The sequence below is a fragment of the Periophthalmus magnuspinnatus genome, chromosome 14, assembly GCF_009829125.3.
Source record: "Periophthalmus magnuspinnatus isolate fPerMag1 chromosome 14, fPerMag1.2.pri, whole genome shotgun sequence".
Taxonomy (NCBI): Eukaryota; Metazoa; Chordata; class Actinopteri; order Gobiiformes; family Gobiidae; genus Periophthalmus; species Periophthalmus magnuspinnatus.
In genome coordinates this window covers 5,183,220-5,210,236 of record NC_047139.1, presented here as the reverse complement: position 1 = coordinate 5,210,236, position 27,017 = coordinate 5,183,220, and the positions used below count along the sequence as shown (strand labels likewise).

Here is a 27,017-nt window from a genome sequence, read left to right as displayed (position 1 = left end):
TCATTGGCAGCGCACCTGAAAAGCGTCCCCCTCGCTCCTCCCCTCCTCCCTCCGTCCCACTGTGGGCAAAGATGACACTCACCCAGATATGGCAGCAGTTTTGGCACAGATTCTGCCGACTGCTGGGCCGATGGAAAATACTGAAAGAATCGCTCAAAATGGAAGGTGAAGCGGACTGAGCGGTGGCCAAAAGTCTGGTGCTGTTTTGGTTAAGGGAAGGACGGCGTGACCTTGGGAAGGAGAGCAGGTGGCGCCTCCGCTGGTGGAGCAAGGTAATGATGCATGAAGGTTGGTCAGTGGAGTTGGAGAATGAGCGAAAAATGAAAGATTTACGTGTTCTTAACGAGGGAATAATCGCATCTTTTTTGGTAACACTTTACAATGCATAGTTAATTCATAGTTTGTTAAAGCCACAGTGTGTAACTTTTTAGCTGAAAAGTGGACGAAAATAAAAGTCTGTTGTTTCTTTTTTTTCTTTTTTTTTCAATTTGGTTGTGTCAATAGCCCTCAAAAACATGCGTCCTTACTCTGACCGGCCTCACAACTCCACAAACCTGACTCTTATTTGACCTGGAGGAGGTCTACTTCTACTCGTTTCCATGGAAATGTTGTTTGTTTGGTTATAATCTTCCACAGAATGGCATAAAACTTATCTATGTTCATGGAGACGGTTCAAATGTTTGGTTTTAACTTTTTTTTGGAGGTGACTTGCAAAATCCAGAAAGTTTTTACCTTTAAGAAAGATTCAGGCTTAGTAATTAAATGAGTTTATGGTGTATTAAATAAGCAGTTGCTAAGCAGTACATGTACTTCTCTTTATTGTGCGGACTTCTTTCTTTATTTATTCTTTCTTTATTAGTTGATTTGACAGGGACAATGTGCAAAAACATTAAAGATGCTTTACACCAGACTATAACTGAACCTAGTTTCCATCTGTCGTCCCTGAGCAGGTGAGAAATACAATATAAAATGTAAACAATATCATCAATACTCACACACTACAGATGACCAATTATTACACAATCAAATTTTACAATCAAATCTCACTAAAACTATATCATACCAATTACCTTTCTTGACTTTATTAGGTCTTGCTGGGTTTTAGATGACAGGACAACATTCTATAGACCAATATTATTTAATCCAGAGGCAGTGAATTTGTAGAAATGATCAGGTTCAACATTTACCTTTTGGATAATTCCTCGTTAAGCACAACGTCCATCGATAGGAGGAAAAAAATGACTTTTGCCTAGTAGAAAACCAAAGCTTATGTAATCAAAATTATATTCTCAATTGATCACTCCTGGCTTATTGAAACTTTCTTAAAAATAGATATATTTCTTCACATAGAGTCAAAAATTTCAGACTCCAGTTCGATACTAAGGAATTAACTCGATACTCGATACAGATGAAAACACTCTTTATTTAGACAATAAAATCTCATTAAATCATACTTTTCTTGTGTACAGTGGTCCCTCGTTTATCTAAAAATAACCCACAATAAGAGAAATCCGTGAAATTTTTACAATTATTCTATGTTTTTTTGCTGTAAAACCCCTCACCACACACTTTATACACTTTTCTCACACAGGCGTTAACATTTTCTCACATTTCTCTCTCGTTTAAACTCTCTCAAAGTTCAAACCTTCGTAGGCGTCTTTGTCGGTGCAGAACGTTTCATCGACATTGTGGGTTTTGTCGGGGAGAAAACAAATCGCAAAGGTACAGCACTTCAGAGTCACACTGCGATCCAACGTTTATGTAAATTTGAACACATTCTGTACTGTACAGGAGACACGGCACGGGGGAGATTAGCCGCTATAACTGTTAGCCTCAGTGACCTTCGTTTGGAGTCGAACGGCGTTTCCAGCTCCCACAGATGAATACCGCGTGTTGTTGCGTCCTTGGACCCGCCTCGCCCCTCGTTTCTGCGTACGCCGTTGTATGAATGTGTGTGTGAATGTGTGAGTGCCTTGAAGATGCAAAATCACGATACAAAAAAGTAACGATTTACAGTTTTATGACCAAAATTAAGCCGTTCAAGCCAGAACTTATTAAACTTGAAGTAGCGCCATTGACTGAATAGTACTTTTTAACATCTCAAAGTAGTGCAATGGTTATCTGGTTTCAACGTTGTCCTAGATATCTTCATATTTTGTCAGAAAATTACACTCGGTTGACATTTGTTGGGACAGGTGGCTGATCTCGGGTGACAATAACCGTATGGTGATGTCCCGGGAAGCGCAAACACCCCATGGCGTTCAAAGATGGCTCCTCCATCCAAACATCCAGTAAAGCTTTCTTAATTAAACTAGGAGAGAAATTAACAAACCGAAAATGGCTGTTGTTGTTGGCTGTTTGCACTTGGGTTGTGGAGATGGCGTTGAGGAACCATATGGAATGAGTCAGAGGAAGCACTTTTCTTGGAGCACGCCGATAGTCCATTAAGAGCTTTTACAGTTAGAGTCTATAGACCGACAGCCCACACAATGTCGCTTTAATGGAACTACACTCTGTTTTAGAAAAGGTACTACGGTCACAGATGAGTCCGGGGTTGCCAGTTGTATGGATGGATGTTTAAATAAAGGCAAGCTGTTTTATTTGATTTTTATTAACGGAAAACTTCAATATTAATCTAAACCCTCTTAATAATAGACACAGATCCAATGACTTAATGTTCAAAACTCCACTCTCAGGTCAAAACTGAACTCCAGGTCAAAGTAGGATTACTCAAGTCTGCATGAATCCATCGAAATACAACTGTGTAAAATAATCATGAGAGGAGAGACTGTTGTTAATAATAAGCTCATAAATCAGTTTCACATAACATGCCCCTTTCAAGAGCGTGTTTTAGTAAATGTCATTGAAACAGCAAATAAAATGTAACCTATTGCTTTGGAAAAATGCGTTTATGGTTAGAGAATATCCTTAACCCGTGATGCGTTTTTCTTTATAGTTACTCATATTTATACTTTGCCTTAAAAGCTCAACAAGCTTTACTCTTATCACCCCGAAACATGCAATAAAGACCAAAACAGAAAATGCTCACCCTGGTCGTGCGTGAGGGTTAAGAGGTGTAGACTTGCGAACGAAGGAGACGTACGAGTTTTAATTATATGTCTCAACGTGAAAGCTTAGAAACTGCACTAGCGCTGATTATCGTCAATGGTCACTTTTTTATATATAGCGCTTTTCCACCTTCAAGGCACTCAAAGGCGCTCACCCACTGTACGCAGACCTTCAGATGAGTGGGCAAACGTTCTACCGACTGAGCTTCTGTTGGGATTAATGAGCAGCTGCAGGTGCTGGGGTTTAGACAGATCATACAGAGTTTAGGTTTAAAGAGACTGGAAACACAAATGTGAGACTCGCGCGTGAGGCTGCTGTCTGATCAAGAGTCAGCGTGAGAACCAAAACGCCAAGATTCTAGACGAAACAGGCGAAATCCGTGAAGTATCAGCTTTATTTTTTACAGTTATTCTCTATGTTTTTGTCTGTAAAACCCCTCACCACACACTTTATACACTTTTCTCACACAGGCGTTCACATTTTCTCACATTTCTCTCTCGTTTAAACACAAAGTTCAAACCTTCGTAGGCGTCTTTGTCGGTGCAGAACGTTTTGTCGACGTTGTGGGTTTTGTCGAGGAGAGAACAAATTGCAAACGTACAGCACTTCAGAGTCACACTGCGATCCAACGTTTATGTAAATTTGTCTGAACACATTCTGTACTGGACAGGAGACACGGCACGGAGGAGACTGATGGACAATGGTCTACAGTCCAACAGCCAATCAGGACACAGGACACGACGCACGTTCATACTGGTTAAGAACATGTTTATGTCTCACATCTGGGGACAAAGTCAAGTCATTTTTATGGAATTTAAAATAAAAATCATATAGTTCCTTTTGAATGTTGAGTTTACTCCAGTTTTATACAAATTCTCAAATACACACACTTGCACACGCACACACAGACACACACACTCACTCAGAAACACACAAACACACACAGACACACACAGGCACAGACACACACACTCAGAAACACACAGACACACTCAGACACACATAGACACACAGAGACACACACAGACACACACAGGCACAGACACACACACTCACTCACTCAGAAACAGACACACTCAAAAGCACATAGACACACGCAGACACACACAGGCACACACAGGCACACATAGACACACATAGACACACACAAACACACACAGGCACACATAGACACACACAGACACACACAAACACACACAGGCACACATAGACACACACAGACACACTCAGGCACACATAGACACACACAAACACACCCCGGCACACATAGACACACACACACAGACACACTCAGGCACAGACACACACTTAAAAGCACATAGACACACACACTCAGAAGCACACACACACACAGACATACACACCCCGACACACACACACAGGCACACTCAGAAACACACAGACATACACACACACAGGCACACAGACACACACACACCCCTACACACCCCGACACACCCACATACACACACACACACACACACACACACAGACACAATATGATATATATAAGATGTATTTATAAGTGTTTTATCCTATTACTTCTGAAATTTCTGCCACAAATTTTGACCTAAAACAAAATATACGACTCTTCTCTGGTGGAGGATGTGCTGTCCGCTTGTCACTTTGTTATTGCTGAGAATGTTCCACAGTATGGCATTAAACATATCCATCTAGTATCCAATTACATGTGTTTTTATTGCCCAAAAACATGTATTTGTGAGTGGGATTGCTCGCTTCATGTCTGTGGAACATTTTAGGCAAAGTAATATCATCATCACTGTATCCTACATCTGAAAAGTTACGCATTGCACTTTTAATAGAACACAAAAAACGGCAAACGATAAGAAGAGATCCTTTCGAATTATCTTTATATCTGTGGATCTGTAAGCAGCGATGTATGAAGTACTCAGTTTTATGAAGTAAAAGTGCAGATACAGAGGTAAAAAGATACTCAAGTATAAGTAAAAGTATCACATGACTTAAGTAAAATTGCGGAAATACTTCAAAAATGTGCTTTAAGAGTAAAAAGTAAAATGTGTCGTTCATTTCTTAAAGTATAAATGTAGTGATATTGACTTAAAATGATACATATTTTGGTCGACATCAACAATACGAATTTTTTTTTTTAATTTTTCTTTTGAATTTTGTGTATTTATTTTTATTTGCTCAAATTTGAAGCTTTAGTCGGGATGGTAAGAATAAACCCTCAAATCACATAAAAATAACTTTTTACTTCTGAGTCCAGTTCAAAATGTAGTGGAGTAGAAAGTACAGATACTGCTCTCAGATGTAGTGAAGTAAAAGTAAAAAGTGTCCACAGTAAAATGTACTTAAGTAAAGAAAAAATTCAGTACAGTACTTTACGACTTGTACTTGGTTACTTCCCATCACTGTCCATAGGCAATGTGTGTGAAAATAAAATTAAATACAATGAAATAGCATAAAATTTAATAGAATTACATAAAAATAAATGAAATGAGATCAAATGAAGTCCCGTCTGCTGCACCCTCGTCCTAACACTCCGGTAACATCTTCAGTCTCTCCATCTGAAAACTGGCACCACATTGAAACCACAACAGTCCTATTATAATAACGATAATAGAACACAATTAAGAAATCTTCCAAATAACAGCTCTGGAGCAGTCGACTCCCAGCTCAAATGGAGTTGAAAATGACTCTGCCTAATGACAATCTATCACTTTCTCTTCACTTGTTTGGTTTTGTTCCTCTTTGGTCCCATTATCTCAGATCTCACCTTGTCAGGGTTCAGACCGGCGTCACGTAAAGAACAAACCGACATGAAGAGGAAACGTTTAAATATGGAACAATGTCCTGGGTTCTGTTCAAGCACATTTGTTTGATTTTTATGATTTGATTATTTGTTGTTATATTTCTGTTTGCTCAAATTGTGAAGTTGATCAAAATAAACCCTCAGTCTTTTCAGCAGTACAGAGCGGGACATAGGACATTTGAAAAATATAATGTTAATGCAAGACCACGAGATAATGTCACGTTCTCACACGATATTATTTTGAGGGAACAAGTCAAAATCTCATTCCCTCAAGATAATTATGTTGTTCCCCTAAGAAAATATCTCGTTCGCTCAAGATAATTATGTCGTTCCCTCAAAATAATTATCTCATTCCCTAAAAATAATATCTCGTTCCCTCAAGTTAATGTATTTTTTTTTGTATTTTTTATTTGTAAATATTCTTCTTCTCTTTTCCATCATCTGCAGGGCTCAGTGCAGCAGGCCTCAGACAATAATAAATAATACTTTTACTTTTCAATCCAGTTCAGAAATGTAGTGGAGTAGAACGTACACATACTGCTCTCAAAGGTAATGAAGTAAAAGTAAAAAGTATCTATTTTGAAAAGTCCAGATACCTGAAATGTTTACTTAAGTACAGTATTTTACTACTTTTACTTTGTCACATTCCACCACTGGTTTCCTAATCAAACCATCCATCCATTAAACTGATTTATCACCATGGAGACAAGCGTGTCAAAGCAACTACCAAAGTAATAGTCAACTCTGTGGAGAGGCAAGCAGGCTCGCAGTAAGACAAAGAACCAAGTACGAACGGTATGTCAGTGTATTCTTTTTAGCAATAAAGACACCTGTAATTTTAAAGCCATACTGTGGAACATTTCGAGCTGGGTCCAAAGTTATTCCTCACTTACGAACCTTATGTATTCCCAGCGTCCAAAGTATTCACCATGATGAGTTTTCAAGCTCTTTTCACTTAAATTTAGAGTTCCTGTTTGATTGGGAGACGATAGAAACAGCGTGAACTTTCAGAAACCAGAGCGGAGTTTTTGTCGTCACGATAAAGCGTCGACAACTAGCATGCTAACTCGCACTTCCTGATACACAGTGCCTTTGACTTCACCTTCTGCCAAAGCAAAAATGATTCTTGCCATATTTTTTGGACATGTTTGGTTGGACCTGGATGGATTTCACAGACTCGATCGACCCGCAGAGACCAGACCAGGTGTAGCTCCACAGTCGAGTTTAATAAGAACTGAAGCCTAATCCTCCACCCGCCCTCCGTCCCTCCGCCCGTCCCCCCACCCCCACGGGACCCTCTCAAAACGTGTAAGCAAATAAAGCAGATTGGACAGGCTTTGTAGGACTGCCAATATTTGTGCAGGTTTTTACAAGACTTAGAAGGTTTTTGCAATGTGCCCTGAGCTCGTCGAGATAAAGTTGAAGGTATTTTAAAAGCAAATAGAACTTAAAGAGAGTTGCGTCGCTTTAGTTTACGGAAAAACATGAACTTTGAAAGCAAAACCAGACATTTAATTAATTATTATAGTTTTAGGGAAGAGTAGTAGCATTTATGGAACGTATATGACTTTTTTTTGTGTGAAAGTTGTGTACATTTGAATAATAAAGAGTACTATTTTAACTCAGTCAGATGTTTACATAGACATAAAAAATACACATACGCTTTTTTTTCTCATTCTCTGACATGAAATCAGACTAAACCTTTCCTGTTTTAGGTCAATTAGGATTATCAAAATTATTTATATTTGTTAAATTTTAGAATAATCAGACAAGGAAAAGGAAGACGTTTTTTTAGACAAATTTTCTTTAGTTTTTTCAAAGTCAGAAGTTTACATACAGTGAGATTATTATGTATTTAACCCTCTGGTGCACAGCGGTCACTGCAGTGGACAGCTACTAAAACATAACTTTCTCTTTAATGCATTGGTTTAAATGGTGGAGCTGCATATCAGCCTGTGGAGTGCTCTCTGCTGCCACACTCCATTGAGGTCAGTTCAGTGGTCAGTCGGTGTAACTGCAAGTAAATTTCCTTGGTTATTGATTGGTTTTCTTATTCAGGCCTAAACATTGCAGCTATACAGTGTTGAAATTTCCCAAAAATTGTTGAAATAAAAAGCATAAAAAGAAAGATGTGTTTGTATATTTACAATAGAACACAAGTTAATTCATTTTTACATGCAGCTCACAATGTTGTTTCATGTCCTGAGAAGAAGAAAAACGCTTCAGAATCTTGACCAAGTTTTTCATAATTCATGTATCAGAGGGAAAACCCGGATGATGTCATGTCTTTGGAAGCTTCTGATTGGTTTTATTGATGACATTTCAGTTAATTAGCGACTGATCATTGGATGTATTTGAAGACACACCTGTAGCAGTATTTTACCTTTGTGTAGTAGTAGTTTTACTGAAGTGTAACCGTAAGGTTTGTGTCACTTGAAGTACCTTGAAGTACTTTGGTCATTATTAAGCAAATAGAAAAGCAAATGTAAAGAATGGTGTGATTATTAAGAGGAAGGATCTAATGTGAGATGTTAAAGCTTTACAATAATGCAAATAAATAAATAAATAAATGTATTTTTAAAGGTTTTATATTACACAAAATGGATCCTCGTGAGCTTTAAGTCATGTTATAAGGCTGTTACCTTCTCAAAAACAGACCTGGATTTGTGTTTTGTTTCATTCACACATGTTTAACTAACCCTTTATTATTAGTCTGTTACATCTCCAAAACTCAAAAATGCTCTGTTCCACCTTGTGATGTCATCAAGTGGTAGTTTTTAAGTTAACATCTACTTTTCTTACCTTTAGTTCAGTAGATATAGACAATCCCAGGAGCTGAAATGACCCAAATGATTCTCGAAATGAAGGAGTGTGGAGTTTAAAAACACAGTGGACTTGTGTGCACTTCCTGGATTACCACTTGATGACATCACAAGGTAGAACAGAGTGTTTACAGTTCTGAGAGAAGAACTCAGCCTAAATATGAAGGGTTTGTGTGTTAAACATGTGCGAATGAAACAAAAAAAATACAACTGTGCTTTTGACGAGGAAACGACATTATAACATAGATCAGAAAATAGTGTAACGTGGGCCCTTTAAATGTGAAAATGAACATATATTTTAATCTATAAGTGTAAATAATTAATGTTAAATCAATATAAAATAATAGAAAGGGAAAAGTGACATAAAGGAGACACAAATATACTTATATGTTTTATTTATTTGTAGTAGATCAAGCTCTTTCACTTCAAAATATTGCCATGGAGAGGTTTTTTTGGGTTTTTTTTTTTTTGGGTTTTTTATCCTATGAAACAGGAAGTGTGCCAATAGCATGCTAGTTGATGTAAGATTTAGGTTTACGACTTTGCTTTTGCTCTGAAAGTTGTGAAAAATGCTTATAAACTCATCACTGTGAATAATTAGGATGTTCATAGTGCATAAACTACGTGAAGAATAACTTTTTAAACTTGAATGAATTTGTTTAGTTTTTTCACATTTTTTTTTTTATAATTTAAGACAGTAAAAGTCATGTACTGCACCTTCAACCAGTTGTAGCAAAAACAGTAATTATCAGTTTCTGTGTGGACTATTATCACAGAGTTTTGTCTTTTAAATCTCATCCAGAGTTTTTGAATGACCTCAAAAGACCCACGTTTGCTCTCCATTTTCCTCATGTAGCTTTTGATCCCAATATTTGAAGTTTTCCGTCGTGGTGTTTATTGCTAAAACAAGAGCGGATGACAAAGCAGATGATAGACTCATGTGTGCGCTATCTGTGTACTCAGCTCTCAAGTACAAACACAGAGACAGAGAGGGAGACAGAGGGAGACTGAGAGACAGAGAGACAGAGAGAGACAGAGAGACACAGCCCTGCTCTCAAGTACAAACACAGAGACAGAGGGACAGAGAGACAGAGGGACAGAGAGAGACAGAGGGACAGAGAGACACAGCCTCGCTCTCAAGTACAAACACAGAGACAGAGAGAGAGACAGAGGGACAGAGAGACAGAGAGAGACTCAGCCCCGCAAACACAGTACAAACACAGAGACAGAGAGACAGAGAGACAGAGAGAGACTCAGCCCCGCTCTCAAGTACAAACACAGAGACAGAGAGACAGAGGGACAGAGAGACAGAGAGACAGAGAGAGACTCAGCCCCGCTCTCAAGTACAAACACAGAGACAGAGAGACAGAGGGACAGAGAGACAGAGAGACAGAGAGAGACTCAGCCCCGCTCTCAAGTACAAACACACAGACAGAGAGACAGAGAGAGACAGAGAGACAGAGAGACAGAGAGACTCAGCCCCGCTCTCAAGTACAAACACAGAGACAGAGAGACAGAGGGACAGAGAGAGACAGAGGGACAGAGGGACAGAGAGAGACTCAGCCCCGCTCTCAAGTACAAACACAGAGACAGAGAGACAGAGGGACAGAGAGAGACAGAGGGACAGAGAGAGACAGAGGGACAGAGAGAGACAGAGGGACAGAGAGAGACAGAGAGACAGAGGGAGACAGAGGGACAGAGAGACACAGAGAGACAGAGAGAGACTCAGCCCCGCTCTCAAGTACAAACACAGAGACAGAGAGACAGAGGGACAGAGAGAGACAGAGAGACAGAGAGAGACAGAGAGGGACAGAGAGACAGAGGGAGACAGAGAGACAGAGAGAGACAGAGAGGGACAGAGAGACAGAGGGAGACAGAGGGAGACAGAGAGTCTCAGCCCCGCTCTCAAGTACAAACACAGAGACAGAGAGAGACAGGAGACAGAGAGACAGGAGACAGAGAGACAGAGGGACAGAGAGACAGAGAGACTCAGCCCCGCTCTCAAGTACAAACACAGAGACAGAGAGAGACAGGAGACAGAGAGACAGGAGACAGAGAGACAGAGGGACAGAGAGACAGAGAGACTCAGCCCCGCTCTCAAGTACAAACACAGAGACAGAGGGAGACAGAGAGACAAGGAGAAAAGGAGACAGAGCAAGGAGGTAAAGAGAGAGAGAGAAAGGGAGAGAGGGAAAGAGACACAGCGAGAGAGTGGGGGGGGGGCAGAGAGGGAGAAAAGAAAGAGTGGCAAAGAGATAGAGAAACCAAGAGAAAAGAGAGAGGCAGTTACAGAGAGATAAAGACAAAGAGGGCAGAGAGAGGGACAGAGAGAAATACATAGAAAAGACATAGAGAGGAAGAGACTCAGATAGAGGAAAAGAGATGGGGAGAGAGGTAGGTAGAGGGACAGAGAAAGTGGGGAGCAGGAGACAGAGAAAGAGAAGAAAAGAAAGAGGGGTAAAGAGAGAGGGAGGGAGAAAGACAAATACAGAGACGAGACAGAGAGAGAAAGGAGAGAGGCGGAGACAGAGAGAGAGAGAAATAAAAGAAAGTGAATGGCAGAGACACTGGTCATAACTCCATTAACATAAAACATTTACATCATCGCGCTGAGATATCGCCAAACAAACGCCGCACTTTTATTTCTCTTCCAGCCTGTTTTGTGCAAAAGCAAAATGAATCTCGTCTCTATAAGAAAAGCCATTATTCCCTCCTCTGAGCGTAAACGTCAGACTGAGCCCGAGACAAGAAAGAAAAGAAAGAAAAGAAAGAAAAGAGCACTTAAACGAGGCAGTAAGAACAGAAGAGCGTACAGAGAACAGACTTTATAGACGACATTTACGTCTGATTGGAAAAGCATTTTGTGTATTAGACAAATGCATAATGTATAAACTGAAAGGTACAGGGTGTAAACAACTGACTCGACCTTAAGGCCCACATCCGTTTGAATAATGTATGGAGAGAAGTTTTGTTTTCAGGTGGACCGACTCGTGAAAGTGAAAGTGAAAGTGGAAGTAACAGCAATGTCAGGGGCACAACATAAAAATAAGCACTGTCCATTCAGAGAGTTAGATGTGAAGTTGTAATGTTGGCTGTTTACATGCAAATTCAAACTATTTCTGAGATACTATTACTACTACTACTACTACTACTACTACTACTATTACTACTACTACAACTACTACTACTACTGCTACTCCTACTGCTACTGTAAATGGTCAGTGGTCACTTTTATACAACGCTTTTCCACGTTCAAGTCACTCAAAACACTTTACATTAAGGACCCGCGCACACATTCATACACTGTCGTACACAGACACTAGGGGGCGACGTGGTTAAGTGTCTTGCCCGAGGACACAATGGCAGCGTTCGTCTCTGGGAGCTGGAGTCGCGCCGTCAACCTGTGGATCAGTGGATCTGAGCTCGACCGGTGATGTTTATGTCAAGAGCGAGATTTGAACCACCTACCTTCATCTTTGTACTTCAAAATTGCTATTGCTACCGCTGCTAGTACAACAATTACTACTACTACTACTACTACCACCACTTCTACTACTACACTACTGCTTACTCCAAGATGACATTCACACCACACTGCATCACATACAAGTACTACTACTACTACTACCACCACCACTAATACTACTGCTACTACCTCTGCAATTACTACACTACTGCTGCTACTGCTGTTGCTATTGACACCTATCTTTAATTGTAGATGGTAACTACTACTACTACTGCTACTACCACTACTACTACTATTACTACTACCACAACTATTACTACATTACTGCGGTTACTGCTGTTGCTATTTGTGCCTATCTTTCTTCTACTACTACTTCTACTTGTACTTCTACTACTACTATCACTGCTACTACTACTACTACTACTACTACTACTATTACTACTGCTACCACCACTACTACTACTATTACTACTACCACAACTATTACTACATTACTGCGGTTACTGCTGTTGCTATTTGTGCCTATCTTTCTTCTACTACTACTACTACTTCTACTTGTACTTCTACTACTACTATCACTGCTACTACTACTACTACTACTACTACTATTACTACTGCTACCACCACTACTACTACTATTACTACTACCACAACTATTACTACATTACTGCGGTTACTGCTGTTGCTATTTGTGCCCATCTTTCTTTAATTGTAGCTGGTAACTACTACTACTTCTACTTGTACTTTTACTAGTACTGCTACTATCACCACTACTACTACTACTACTACTACTATTACTACTGCTACCATAACTACTACTACTATTACTACTATCACTACTTTTACTACTATTAATACACTACTGCTGCTACTGCTGTTACTATTGACACCTTTCTTTGTTTACTTGTAGCTGGTAACTACTACCAATACTACTACTACTACTATTACTGCTACTACTACCACTACTATTACTACACTACTGCTGATGCTATTGATACCTACCTTTGTTTAATTGTAGCTGCTAACTACTACTACTACTACTACTACTACTACTACTACTACCACCAGTACTAATGCTACAACTCCACTGTTGTACCTCAAATTGAAAGCAGTATGTTATCGTGTTATATGTACTTTTCAAATGAAACATTACATATACATGAATCTTAAAGTCCACGTCTTTCAGGAGGACGACCTGTTTAATCTGAGGACGTCCCGTTTAATCCGAGTGGACGTTGACTCTCGTTTCATTATTTACGACGGTACATTTCCTGCAGGATTTGGCTCTCGTGGCTTTGGCCTGAGAGGAGCTGTCCGTGGTGCTGATCTCCTCTGCTCTTTGAAGCGAAGGCCTCCAGCAGAAACGCAGCAGACTGGTATTACTCTAACAGCGGGTCACTGCGTCTGCCGCGCCCTCCTCGAGACCTAGCGCCACCTACAGGGCGTCCCATCACCACCTGCACGTGCTTTATTTGTCTATAGACACTCACAGTCTGACCATACGAGACAAGTCCACGTGATGAACTTAAAGAAGACAAATCATGTGTTTAAGTGGTCCCTCGTTTATCGCGGGGGTTACGTTCTAAAAAATAACCCGTAAAAGGCGAAGTCCGTGAAGTATCAGCTTTATTTTTTACATTATTCTCTATATTTTGCCGCTGTAAAACCCCTCACCACACACTTTATACACTTTTCTCACACAGGTGTTAACATTTTCTCACATTTCTCTCTCGTTTATACACTCTCGAAGTTCAAAAAAACCTTCGTAGGCGTCTTTGTCGGTGCAGAACGTTTCATCGACATTGTGGGTTTTGTCGGGGAGAAAACAAACTGCAAACATACAGCACTTCTGTCCAAACCACGGCCCCGGGGCCAAATGCTGCCCTCAAACCAATTTTTGTTGGCCCTCACGCCTCCTCCTAAACTGGTCGAATTGATCAGGAAGTTTTTTTTTTTTACTACAAACTGAAGATATTCTACCTTTATAACCCGAATAACATCACACTGCATCGTGAAACAGACCTAAAAATAATCTTCAGCGACGCCGCGAAAGGTGAACCGCGATATAGCGAGGGACAACTGTATATTAAAACGCAACATTTATCTAAAAAGACTTAATAAAACAAAAAGTCCATCTGGTAAATTGCGGTGCCCAATAGGAGCCGTAAACATCATTACATTAAAACTGTAGCAGGCGGCACCTCCTACAGAGAAGCTTTTTTCTTGTTCGATTTGTCCCAAAACGGCTACGCAACACCGCTGAGCACGTGTACCACTGATTTATAAAACCGGAGAACGGAGTATAAGTACAGAGCGGTGGGCGTATGTGAACACCGGGGTCGATTGGAGCGATGACGTCTGGAATGCAAGAGAAGAAAGATTAAGAAACATGAACGAATCACGCTAAATGTGACTTTGAGTGTTTAAATGAGAAGAAATACAGCATGGTATAAAAGCTCTAAAAAGTCGTGAAACGTAGGCTGGACTTTAGCTGTAAGATGTGAGACGGAAGATAGTCGCATGGGTGTGGTCCACAAGTTTTATTTTCTTTTTAAATTCGTTACCAAAGTGCAAAAGTCCGTTATGGAAAGTGAGGTTTGAGGAGCAGCGTCGACGTATCAGGCGCCTTTTATACTGTCCCTTTAACTGGATAAAACTAGAACTAGTGTTATTTAAAAGGGGCGTTTAAAAATAACATTTCCACTTTAAAACTCTTAAACTTCCATAAAACCCAATAAACCCGCAGATCAAGTTAACTTTATACATATATTACACACATAAACTTTAAAAACAAACATCAAATATACTTAAAACCCATAAAAACGCCCGACACGCCTCATTCCCCGCTTTGGTCCTGCCCCGGAACCTTTTTAAGGGAGCTCGTTTCCATGGGGACCTCTTTGACGCCCGGACACAAGGACACAGGAGGTAAGTTAAAGATTTTTAAAACACGATTCGTTAAAAACAGTACAAATTACACAACAAAGACTTCAAAATATTCTCAAATAAACATTGCACTAACATTGCACATATCCAGTTTGATAAATTCTTAGCTGTTAAGTTTAAATAAAAATGCCAAAGTGTCTCCAGATCTAAAACTGGATAAAAGAACAGACAGGTTAAATAAACATGTTAAAATCCTTTGTGTGTAATTGGCTTTTTTAAAAGTGCAAATAATGTTCAAAGTGCAATTTAAAGTGCATAAAGTAAAGATAGTTGCTGTTACTTTGGAAAAAATGGGCTGTTTGTTACAGTCCAGTTTGCAAAATTTAAAAACTTTTTGTCCAGTTCACAGGTTTTACTTTTGGATCAGACCTGGACGACTGAGGGATTACACAGAGATGATCCAAAAACTTAAATTTTGTCTTTTATACATTAGCGACTTGGCATCTTTTTAAAGTCTGTGGAGCTCAACAGTGAAATTTTCCATTCATTTTTCCCATAGACTTTTCAAAAAAACTCAAATATTATGAGTTTAAACCAGCTACGTGCTAAATAATGTCCATAATGAGGTCGTTTTAAGGCCAAAAAGCACATTTAAAACACAAGATTCAGCAAAATATTTCAATAACTTAGTGGTTTATAATGTTTGTGGACAATTTTGAAATAATTTAAAGTTTTGCTTCTCAGATTCTTTGTTGTGGAAAGATCATTTTTAAAGGAGACATTATACAAAATCAATTCAAAACTGTGCAACTGTGAACAGAGTAAATCCATCTCCAAGGGTATGGAACTCTGGAACAAGATTTATCATTCATTTTTCACGTAAACTTCCTGGAAAAAACAAACAAATTGAAACCTTGCTCGAGGATAATCAGCTACGTGGCGACTAATAACCACAAGATCTATTTCTGAAACATTATAAACCGCTAAGTTATTCAAGTATTTTGCTGAATCTTGTGTTTTAAATTTGCTTTTTGGACTTTGAATGAACGACCTCAGTATGGACATTAGTTAGCGCGTAGCTGGTTAGCCCCTGCGACGCCTTTAAACTCATAATATTTGAATTTTTTGGAAAAGTCTATGGGAAAAATTAAGAAGAATCATAGTTGCTAATGTAAAAATTTTGAGATAATTTAAAGACGATGGAGCTCAACAGTGAAATTTTCCATTCATTGTCCCATAAACTTTTCGAAAAACTCAAATATTATGAGTTCAAACGAGCTACGTGCTAACTAATGTCCATAATGTGATCATTTTAAGCCCAGAAAGCAAATTTAAAACACAAGATTCAGCAAAATACTTGAATAATTAGCGGTTTATAATGTTTCAGTAATAGATCTTGTGGTTATTATTTGCCACGTAGCTGATTATTGTAGCTTTCAAACTTTTTTCCCGAAAAGTTTGTGAAAAATGAATGAAACTTTGACAGGAGCGACTGGCTTTTTCACCCTCGTTTCTAGATTTTCAAACTCATTTCTTGTTTCTAAACGTGCCTGCCCACTGCCATTCGTGGATTTTGATGCGATATAACAATATATTTGAGATTATCTGCGGAAAAAAACTGAGCAAAACGAGCAAATCGAACAACAAAAAGAACTATCTACTCCTTTTTCACACTAGAAACAGAGATTTTTATTCCAAACATATGCACTACAGCTAAAAACGAGCAAACAAATAATGGATTTTTAACTGTACAACAAAATATACATATGTTAATACACTGTACTTTTCCACATCCTCTGCAACTGTGTTTAAATAAATCATACTGACTTCTACATGCTGCTTCTGAATGCCATTGTTAATAACAGCGCCTCCCTCAGGTCAAAGGCTGTCAATAATTCAGCAGTTGCAGCAATCTTTCATTTTACGCACGAGAAAGGCTCAATCTCGTTTGGATGCTGTGCGTAAAATAGTGCTGCAGATCTGGCATCTTTTCTATGGTTAGATTGGGTTTCTTGTACGTGTCGACAGCTGGTTTTATCCACACTTCCCGACACTCCTCCTTAGCACCCACCGTCTCCATGTCTCGTGTCCGGGTGTTACACAGTGGAGCGCGTCCCCTGCTCTCTGGTGCGTGCTCACAGTCCTGCGCTCTGTGGTCGGAGGAGGGAGGGAGTGTGTGGAGGCTTCTCCGGCTCTGGTCCCTGCGCACAAGGCTACTGCTTTTCACCCCGAGGCGCCTCTCCTCTCTAAAGCGCACAGCCACGCTCCCTGCTCGTTGTTTATTGGTCAGAGGCCCGAAAGAGTGAGCGCGCGGGGGATCAATGCGTGCAGTTGTTGGAGCAAGGAATCAGCCAAGCGCCCATTACGCGCGAGAAAATAGCATGGAGAGTTAAGGGAGGGATGAGTAGCTATTATTAGGTGCTGGGATAGGCTGAGACGTTTTGATGCTGCGTAAAAGCTAGAACCAAACCAGAAACCTGCCAATGTATTGTTCACTTAGACATCTCAATGCGTTGGCACCGGTGTTCTGTGCTTTATATGATTTAAAATAAAGCTGTATTGTGTTGCAAGAAAGTGAGTAGCTCCTTTTGTGGGTTTGACCTTTCAGACAGAAGTGGAAAAGAAAAAACTTCAGAATTCTTATTTTTACCCAAGGATGTGTCTTAAGGTTAAAAAAAGAAAAAAAAGAAAAAAAAAGCCCAACCGTGTATCAGGTTGTGCGTCAGAATAAAACCAGTTCTTTTACGCACAGGTTTTACGCATGGATCCCATATGTCAATGTATATGCACCTTTCATACAAAAGTAAAAAAAAAAGAAAGAAAAAAACAAACAAGCAGAATTCTTAGTTTTACCCAAGGAAGTGTCTAAAGGTAAAACAAAGCCCAACCATGTATCAGATTGTGCGTCAGTATGAAACCAAGTCTTTTACGCACAGGTTTTACGCGTGGATCCCATATGTATGTGTATATGTACTTTTCAGATAAAAGTGAAAAAAGAAATTATGCAGCATTCTTATTTTTTTTTTTTTTTTTTTTTTACCAAAACATGTGTTTAAAGGTAAAGCAAAGCCCAACCGTGTATGTTTTTTTTGCGTCAGTCTATTACGCACAGGTTTTACGCATGCATCCAATATGTATAATCATATCATCTTATCTTATCAGCCTTTTGTTGTTGTCTTTTAACAACTCATGCATGTTAATTGTGCAAAGGGACTGTTATTCTAATACGTAGTAAACTGTATCATTAAACAAAAGCGGGGTTCCCGAGTTGTACACGGGGTTAAGTGCCTTGCTCAGTGACGGAAGAGTGCTTGATGGGTCGTGTCCAAAGAACTAGAAAACCCCACCCACGCTACAATGTCCACCCGGGGGGGAATCGGACCACTGACTTCCACATTACCACGCGCGCATTCTGTGGCTTTTGTGCGCGGCGGACATTTTCTTTTCCGTCCCGTTGTAACTTGAGGAGTCCTTGTTGAATTTCCCTGGGTCCTACCCCGTCCTGTCCCTCTCCGTGTGCGTCTGCTACGGCAGCGACAGCAGCAGTAGCAGCGCTGGCGGCTCGCTGGCTGCTTTCTTCATGTTGTGGTCGGGAATACGCATGCGCCCGGCATTGGAATTACTGCACTGGCAAGAATAAGTTGGACCTCGCGTGTCTTCAGTAAAAAGAAATAAGACACTAAAAGCTAAGTATGGCGCTTTTGAGACTACGGAGGATGAGGTGTTTTGTCGTGTGGTCCTTCGCCTTCGTTGTAGCTGCCGTGTGCGCGCAAAGGTAAGTGGATGCCCGGTCGTAAGCGGCTCCAACCGTGTGTACCTTTATGTGATAGACCCAGCGTGGTAATTAACTAAACCAGAACTGCTCGTTTTAACTCTATTGTCTTGTCCCGTAGTCCTGGAGGTGTCCACGATCCAAGCAATATGACTCTGGTAAAAGAAACAGTGGATAGACTACTGAAAGGCTACGATATACGATTGAGACCCGATTTCGGAGGTAAATAAATGTATAATTATCCCATCCCGTGGCTTGTCAGCTCCTGTGGCAGCGCTGTGCTTGTGTTCATAAATAAAATTGCCAAAAGACGCGTTTGTCCTCGGCTTATCCCCGTGTGCCATTTTTCAGGACGGGGGTGACAAATCCAATCAAAACAATATGTAAATTGGACTTGGTGGTAATATCTCAAAGTGCTGTGAACGGATACGCAGCTGTACGACACTCAGATCTGGTCAAATTGAAAAGCTACGGACGAGTTGGACGTCTGTGTTGGACCATTTCACGTCAACAACTTTGTTTTTGTTGTTTTTTTGCCTCCGTGAAATGCGCACGTTTCGCTGCCAAAGGGTCTGCAAAGCGCACAAGTTTCACCAGTTTATCGTAATTATCTCCTCCTCTGCGCCATCAATACTCAATTAACCCCGTTTTAATTGTGTTGTGCTTATTGTTTTAGGTGCCCCCGTTGGTGTAGGCATGAATATAGACATAGCCAGCATAGACATGGTATCTGAAGTCAACATGGTAAGTAGGCCATTCTCACAAAAGCTATCCAATAATCCAGTGTCTCCCCAAACTAACGGGGAAACCCCTGCTAATGCAACTTATATAACTGCCTCTCTTTTCGCTCCCTCGCTCCCGTGTGGCTGTGTGGCTGCTCCAACGCTGCTATAATCGTTTTAGTGACAATACAACGTTTGTCTCCTGAGCCTGAGTCCCTCTATTGATTGACGTGTGATGATGGATACGTCGTTTTAGCCGTGCGTAAAGCTGATCCACGTTTTACGCAAAAAAACAAAAACGCACAGCTTTCCGATCAATACTTTTGGGAGACACTTGGACCATTTTTTTGTAGCCAGAACATCAGCACACACACTCGTTGCGTTGTCTCCATAGTCTCCACTGGCCTACATTGTGTTACTGGACACGTAATACCCATAACGATGTTTCTCATTATGATGTGAGTTAATTAGACGTGGCTTGCACTGGGCTGTCATCATGCTCAACTTGTGTGCTGTGGATGTGTATCAAGTGCAAGTTTTGCTTCATACAAGTGCGCCTCCTAGTGTCTACATAGGGGAACTGCGGGCTGGTGTTTGTGAGAGGTGAAGTGGATTAGTATCATAGCAAGAAACTGGTAATTCTGCATCGTAAGAACAGATTAAAATGCATATTAGTTGTATATTTTCCGCACATTCGGTTGTATTTCTTGTTATATTTGGAGCTTTTACTATAGTGTTTTTGGTTTTATGTCTTGCCGGTGGTGTCGGTGTTGTGATATGAATCATGCTGATGTCAGAAAATCATTATATAGAAGAGTATTTTTGGCAGCCGAACGCAAAGACTCATTTTGCAAGCTCGGAGTTTATGCACAAGAGAGGAGACAAGATGTACAGCTCTTTGGCAGCGGCTTTCACAGGATTTATAGATCACAACAGGCACAACTTAGACAGATTCCTTTTTATGCAATGAGAAATATTATACAAAAGTTTCGTAGCTTGGTGACATTGTTAATTAGCCATAGTGGATACGTGAATTATTGCTGCGCGCGTTTAAATCAGACGTATTCTGCAAAATCGACATTTCAGACTTCTTTTTAAACCATGTTACACTTGTTTCTCCTTCTCGTTTACCCCGTCAGTCGTTTTTGGAGTGATTCATGCATGTTTTAGCGATCTTTAATGTTTAATCGCTCATTTTCAAGACGACATTTCGCGGATCAAGTCCTGTTTTCACGACCAAAAGCACACGCCCGATGTGATGTACGCACTTCGTTCTTCAGGTTTATTTTCTTAATAGTTGATACATGTAGGATTCGGCAGCGTGGCGTAGTTTTTTTTGGTACAAATGAAAGAAAAACTGACATTCGCTAGTGTGATGTGCAGTTTTGTAGTGACGTTTCTGGTGACGTCAGCTCCCACTTCTTTTATTAACTTATTTTAGATGAATATTGTGATTTAAAATATCCATAATGATCCACGGGCGTCATAGATTATAACTATACTGCAGCACGATACGTCTTTCTTGCAGTTGTAATAGAAGTTTCTGCAGATTTTGAGTTTGGGATACTTGATTATATTAGTTATTGACTCCTGTAGCGTCAGATATACAGTATCAGTGAATCATGAGTGAAAACATAAACTCGGAAGCTTAAAAGTACTTTATGTAACGTTTCTGGTGAAGAAGAGCCAAATCATGTTCTTGTCTCCACACAAATGTTATCACTTTGTATCACTTTTTGTCGTAATTACTATATCGGCTCTTTTTTCTGTGCAAAAACGGGAGATCTGTTTTTTTTTTTGTTGGAATACAGTAAGATTTGAGCTGTGGAGCGGTGAATAAGTGTCTTTTATGGCTAAATATTGTTACGTTCTGCTGTTTATTTGTTGCAGCTCACGTCTTTTAATGAAGCGGTCGATTTAAAATAGTTTACTGTGATTATTTTGCATTATTTAAATCTTAATTAATGGCATAAACTAGTGTCAATATTATCGTTTATCGTGATATTTCATACTTCAAAATGTGTGAAATGTGTAAATTTTTACTGAGGCAAGCAGATAAAGCACCAGTTCAAGTTACAAATCAGATCTGTGCAGAGGCGACTCCGCTCTTAATAAGAATTTTGTTTGTTTATCGAGGCTTTTTTTTTTTTTTTTTTAATCAATGGAAACGCTGCGACATAACATACATTTTAAACCATTCTGTGCAATATTTCAAGTAAAAGCATCAACGTCTCCATGGAGAAAAGAAGTGGCTGGACCGTCCACCGGAAAAGTTACATGGTGCACTTTAAAGATTCCTAAAACAATTTAACAACAGTGTTTATCGGTTAAATATACGGCGAAAACGTTTTCTTGCTCATTGAAATCTTAAATACGGAGCCAGTACTTTATGTCGTACTTGGTGATTCGTGAAATTAACCTGTCATAAACTTTTCTAGAAGCGAGACAAAAGCCACACTGATGAAAAATAATCAGATAAATTGGAGTTTGAACAATAAGGCGATTCTGATTTGAGTTTTGAGAATAAGTATCGATTTTTTTTTCAAATATCACATTGTAAAACTGTTTAAAATTGACAAAAACAGTCATTTAAAGTGACAGTTGCTCTGTTTGGTCGAGTGTTTGTCCACTGATCTGAAGGTTGACGGTGCGATTCCAGCTCCTACAGATGAATGCTGCTGTTGCGTCCTTGGGCAAGACACTTAACCCACCTCGCCCCAGTGTCTGAGTACATTGTTGTGTGTGTGTGAGTGGATGTAAAGCGCTTTGAGTGACTCGAAAGTGGAAAAGCACGGTTTAAAAATATGACCATTTACCATTTAACACAAGAACCACATTTCAGGACGAGTTTGTGCAGATTTAAACTTCAGGATTAGCAGTTTTTTATGCAGGATAAGAGTGAAAATATGGTTGTTTATGGAGAAAATGATGGTACTTACATTACATCCTTTGTGATTTTGCAAATTATATCCATTCAAATTGTGATTTTGTTTAGATTGCGATTCATTTTGCAGCTTCATTGCAAGATTTATCATTAGGCATCATCAAATTATGAGCTAGAAATTCAAGAAATACACTCTAAATACTGCGTTTCTAAAAGTAGCAATAGTATTAGTTTAATGCCGCTCTTTTCTTTTGCTCAAAGCCAGTACACAGTGAAATACTTCCAGCTTGTTTGGGTACAGAATGTCCCAAAATGTGTTTGTAGTTGCCGTTACATCAAACCAAAGCTCCTCGTGTGGACTGTAGGCAGCGCACACACCCACATGCGTGTGCAAACCAAAAACGAAACAAAAACAGCACAAAAAATTCTCCCTTTTTCTCTTTTGAAAACCCACAAAGAAGCCATCAGCGCTGCAGCTTTCTTTGATCATCCCTGGTCTTTTGTCAGCGTCGGCCCACCGAACAGCCTCTAATGCGAGGGGACAGTCATTACCACCTGACCCATCCGACGCCCAGAGACCACATGTGCGCCTAATGGTCGGCCATCTTTGATCTGCCACCCCCTCTTCCTCCTAAATGTGACCACTTTTCAGGAGAGCAGCTGGGGTTACGAGCACTTTCATTTGTCCTATTTCCTCTACCCATCTGGCCCTCTGTCTTTCTCTCTTTCGGCGTCTGAATCGGACAGAACAACCCTGCGAGATTTCTTTGTAACCGAGACGTGTATTAGCCATTAAAAATCGTCCTAGGATTGTCAGAAGTATTGGAAAACTAAGACTAGCATCGAAACTAGATACATATTTGAGCAGGCATCGAGAAAGTCACATTCGCGTGACAGAAATGAACCTTTCCTGAAGTTTTCCTTTCCTTAGAATGAGCTTGAGCTGTATCAGAACAACGATAAGACCACGAAGGCTAGTATTCGCCCAATGACCACGATGGAACGTACCTGAACGACCGAGTGATTACACAGATGGTAAATATAAAAGAAAGTACTACGATTTACTCTTGAAACTCACATTCTATCGTCTAAAGAAGGAGTGTTCTTACTTATCGTCTTGGTATCAAAATCGGTGGTGAAAATCCGAGTCTATTCCTTCAAAAATCAAGATCGAAACACCACATCGTGCACGTTGGGGCCTCTACGCTTCGATTTGTGTCGTAGTATTTTGCGATATACCACTGGAGCGCTGCATTACAGGGAAAAGATGGAAGTAATAACAGAGTTTGAGCAGTGGGTCTGGGAACGGGCCATTAGAAAAGTAAGGAACAAAGCAGAGATTCGTCTTGTTGGAGCATCTTTGTTCACACTGTGTAACCAATGGCACCGAAATAAATCCTACTTCGACATTTAGAGACATCGCAGACTTCTAATGTACTTTGTTGAACAGAGAGAGAGTTTTGAAAGAACACAAAGGACTCATCTGCTGCTATATCTGGTAATGTCTAAACTTTTCAGAAGCTGGAGCTGATTAGTTAGTGTTTTGTGTGTAGATATGTTGGATATTTTAGGCGCATTTTGAATCATGAAACGATGATATTGAAGCTTATTTATGCCGCTAACACAAATGGTCCATGGTATACACTGTTATATAGCGCGTTTACACCTTCAAGAGACTCAAAATGTGAGAGTGAATGATGTTCTATCGACCCTAGACGCAAACATGCTCGCTTAAAGACACTGTACCTGATTTTTATTGCCTTAAAAACATGAAAACCAGAGCTAGTTTTAATGATTTTAAACATTTTTGCAGTGGTCCCTCGCTTAAATTATGCATTAAGGGCATCCAAATCACTCACGATGATAATAAAAGAGCTTTTCCCAACTCTCAGAGACCAGTGCGGAGTTAAAGCTAACAGCTAACGAACTTGCATGCTCACAGTGCACTTCCTGGTTATCGGACAACAAAATGCTCAAGAGCTGCTTATACGACATACACTGCCTGGCCAAAGAAAAAAAAAAAAGTCACCATCTGGATTTAAATGAGCAAATACGTTGGTGTTGCTGCAGTTGGTCCGGTCGAGGTTCAGCAGAATGAGGTCAGCTGACACCTGAATATACTGAACGACCAGGTTATTACATCAATGGATTTGTTCTTCCCTGATGACACGGGCAGATGGATGAGGAACCACTCACCCCGTCACACAGGTGTTAGGGATGAGGTGGGTTAAGTGTCTTGCCGAAGGACACAATGACACCATTCATCTGTGGGACCTAGAATCGCGCCGCCAACTCTGTGGACAAACGCTCTACCAACTGAGCTACTGTCGCCGACAAAGCAAGATACATCCATTAAACCAATTTTTAAATGTTCAGTATCATTAAAAGGCCTGAGCTGCAACAGATACATAGAAAGATGAAGCAATAATTAGCCAGAGAAGTTATTTATTCAACCTTCTACAGCTCAAATTAATAAATAATATTGAAATTAAATTAAATGATTGCGCTTCAAAAACTGCAGCCATCACATTTCGCCAGTTCGATTTGATTTTGATTCATCTTTTCGCTCTATTTTCCACGGAGATGAGCAGACGAAGCCACCAAACCAATTTACTTAGAGATGAGCCTGGATACAAGTATTTCTGCGGATTTCAAGGAAAAAACTTGTCTTATTTGTTTCCCTAATCCCGAATCCCATATTTTATACATTTTAATATTAGTTTGAGCGAGAAACAAACAAGGAAACGTACGAAATCCAGTATATATGTCGTTTTTTTTCTATATCACAATCACCGTTTGCCCTGAGCCGCTGCCCGCACGCTCCAGCACATGTCGTTATTGTCTTACGTTCTTAGGATTCGTGAAGCGTCCACCGCAGAGGTTTCCAGCCCGGGGCACTGGCCAGTCTAGATTACATGGCCTCAAAAGGTCAATGCTCTTGTGCATGGAAGCCAAATGCGCCGCGCCTCCGAGGGTGAGCGGAGGTGGGAGATGATGCTAGAACACCCGGGGTCGCGTGTTTCGACCCCGCTCGTACGTGACGGGGGGAGAGACGACGAAAGACGAGACGAGACGGAGACAAAAGAGGGACATTGACAACTGAAAGAACACACGCTATGCATTTTTGCGGCTTTAAAACATAGACTTAAATGTGCATTATGTAAATTTTCTGGTCGTCTCTGTGCTGGTTTCCTCTTAAATGTCATTGCTTTGCCTGGAATGTCCCATAGTTTGGCTTTAAAGTACCCGTATTACATGATTTTCTGATCTATGTTATAATGTTTTATCATCAAAAACAGCAGATTTACTTTGAGTTCTTCTCTCAAACGGAAAACATTCTGTCCCACCTTGTGATGTCATCATGTGGTGATACAGGAAGTGCTCCACTGTGTTTTTAAACTCCACACACCTTCACTAGAATCATTTGGATGATTTCAGACCTGGAATTGCCAATCTCTAATGAACTAAAAGGTCAAATGTAGCTGTTAACTTTAAAACTGACACTTCATGACATCACAAGGTGGAACAGAGCGTTTTGAGCTTATCGTGCGTTCATTCATTAAGGCGAGGTGTTTTTATTGATGAAATATAACTTAAAAAACATGTCCATTCTCATTGAGCAGACTCGCCTTTCCACAGATTTGACATGCAACTTTGCCTTGCGGCGTCACTGTCTTGTTTCCATGGAGATAGTTAAGTTTAATACCTTTCTGTTGAACATTGCAGGCAGATCAATAACATCTCCATGAACACAGGCAGTTGGCAGATCCTCCTCCATAAAAAGTCACATAATGCACCTTTAAAATAATGACTTCTTTGGAAAACACACTTAATAAATTACACTTGTGCGTGTTTAGGCATTGGAGCGCCCTCTGCTGTCAGCATTTGATTTGATGATCGTCGAATGAGTCTAGTGATGACTTACGGGCTCAAAAACTGTACAGAAGAAATTTGGATTTTTACCTATGAGGCAACAATCCTGGCAAATTGCAAACAGAGTATTTTAAAGTGCTTGGAGAAGACAACTTTGGATTAATGGATCAATTAAACAAGCATGAATGAAGCAAAATACAACTGCAGGTGTGTTTTTTTATGAGGAATAACAATATAACATGGTAAAAAGCTCTTTAAAACGTACAATTTGCATCATTTTTGTTCTTGGAAAATTTGTTGTTTTTCTTGAAGGCTGACTTTTACATACTTGGTGTCAAAATGCAGACTTGGATTGTCCTCTTTGACAACCGACCCCGCCTCATAACACAAAAAACATACAGGTTTTTCTCCTTGAAGCACAAACTTATATTAATTTTCGCATCTTTTTTGAAAAATCGACTACCGACAATTTTCCTCTTCCTGGATATTTTTGGATCATTATTTGCAAATATTTCCTAGTTCCACTTACTAGTTTATGGCCAATGCACACATTAAAACAGCGTAGACGTATTTTAAAATGAGTCATGCCTATAATTCACCTTCTCGCGGCCACATAACATGACGCGGCGGGCTACATTTTGCCCCCGGGCCTTGAGTTTGACACATGCGTTATGGAGATGGATCCGCACTTGTGAATCCTGTGAGGGTCCTCTCTGGGTGAGTTAGAGG

The 27,017-nt window shown here is 40.1% G+C and overlaps 1 protein-coding gene across 2 annotated transcripts in view; it reads left to right on the top strand.

The window, feature by feature from the left end:
• Positions 1–15,071: 15,071 nt before the first annotated feature.
• Positions 15,072–27,017, top strand: part of LOC117381861 (gamma-aminobutyric acid receptor subunit beta-2-like) — a 109,127-nt gene continuing 97,181 nt past the window's right edge. The window contains exons 1-3 of one of the 2 annotated variants that reach the window (XM_055226396.1): positions 15,072–15,079; positions 18,931–19,031; positions 19,486–19,553. In XM_055226396.1, coding sequence (XP_055082371.1) covers positions 18,959–19,031; positions 19,486–19,553 — 141 coding nt within the window. In that variant the 5' untranslated portion in view covers positions 15,072–15,079; positions 18,931–18,958. Of the gene's footprint in view, positions 15,080–18,460; positions 18,813–18,930; positions 19,032–19,485; positions 19,554–27,017 lie in introns of those variants that run through there. The other variant, XM_033978898.2, reaches the window with a different exon arrangement.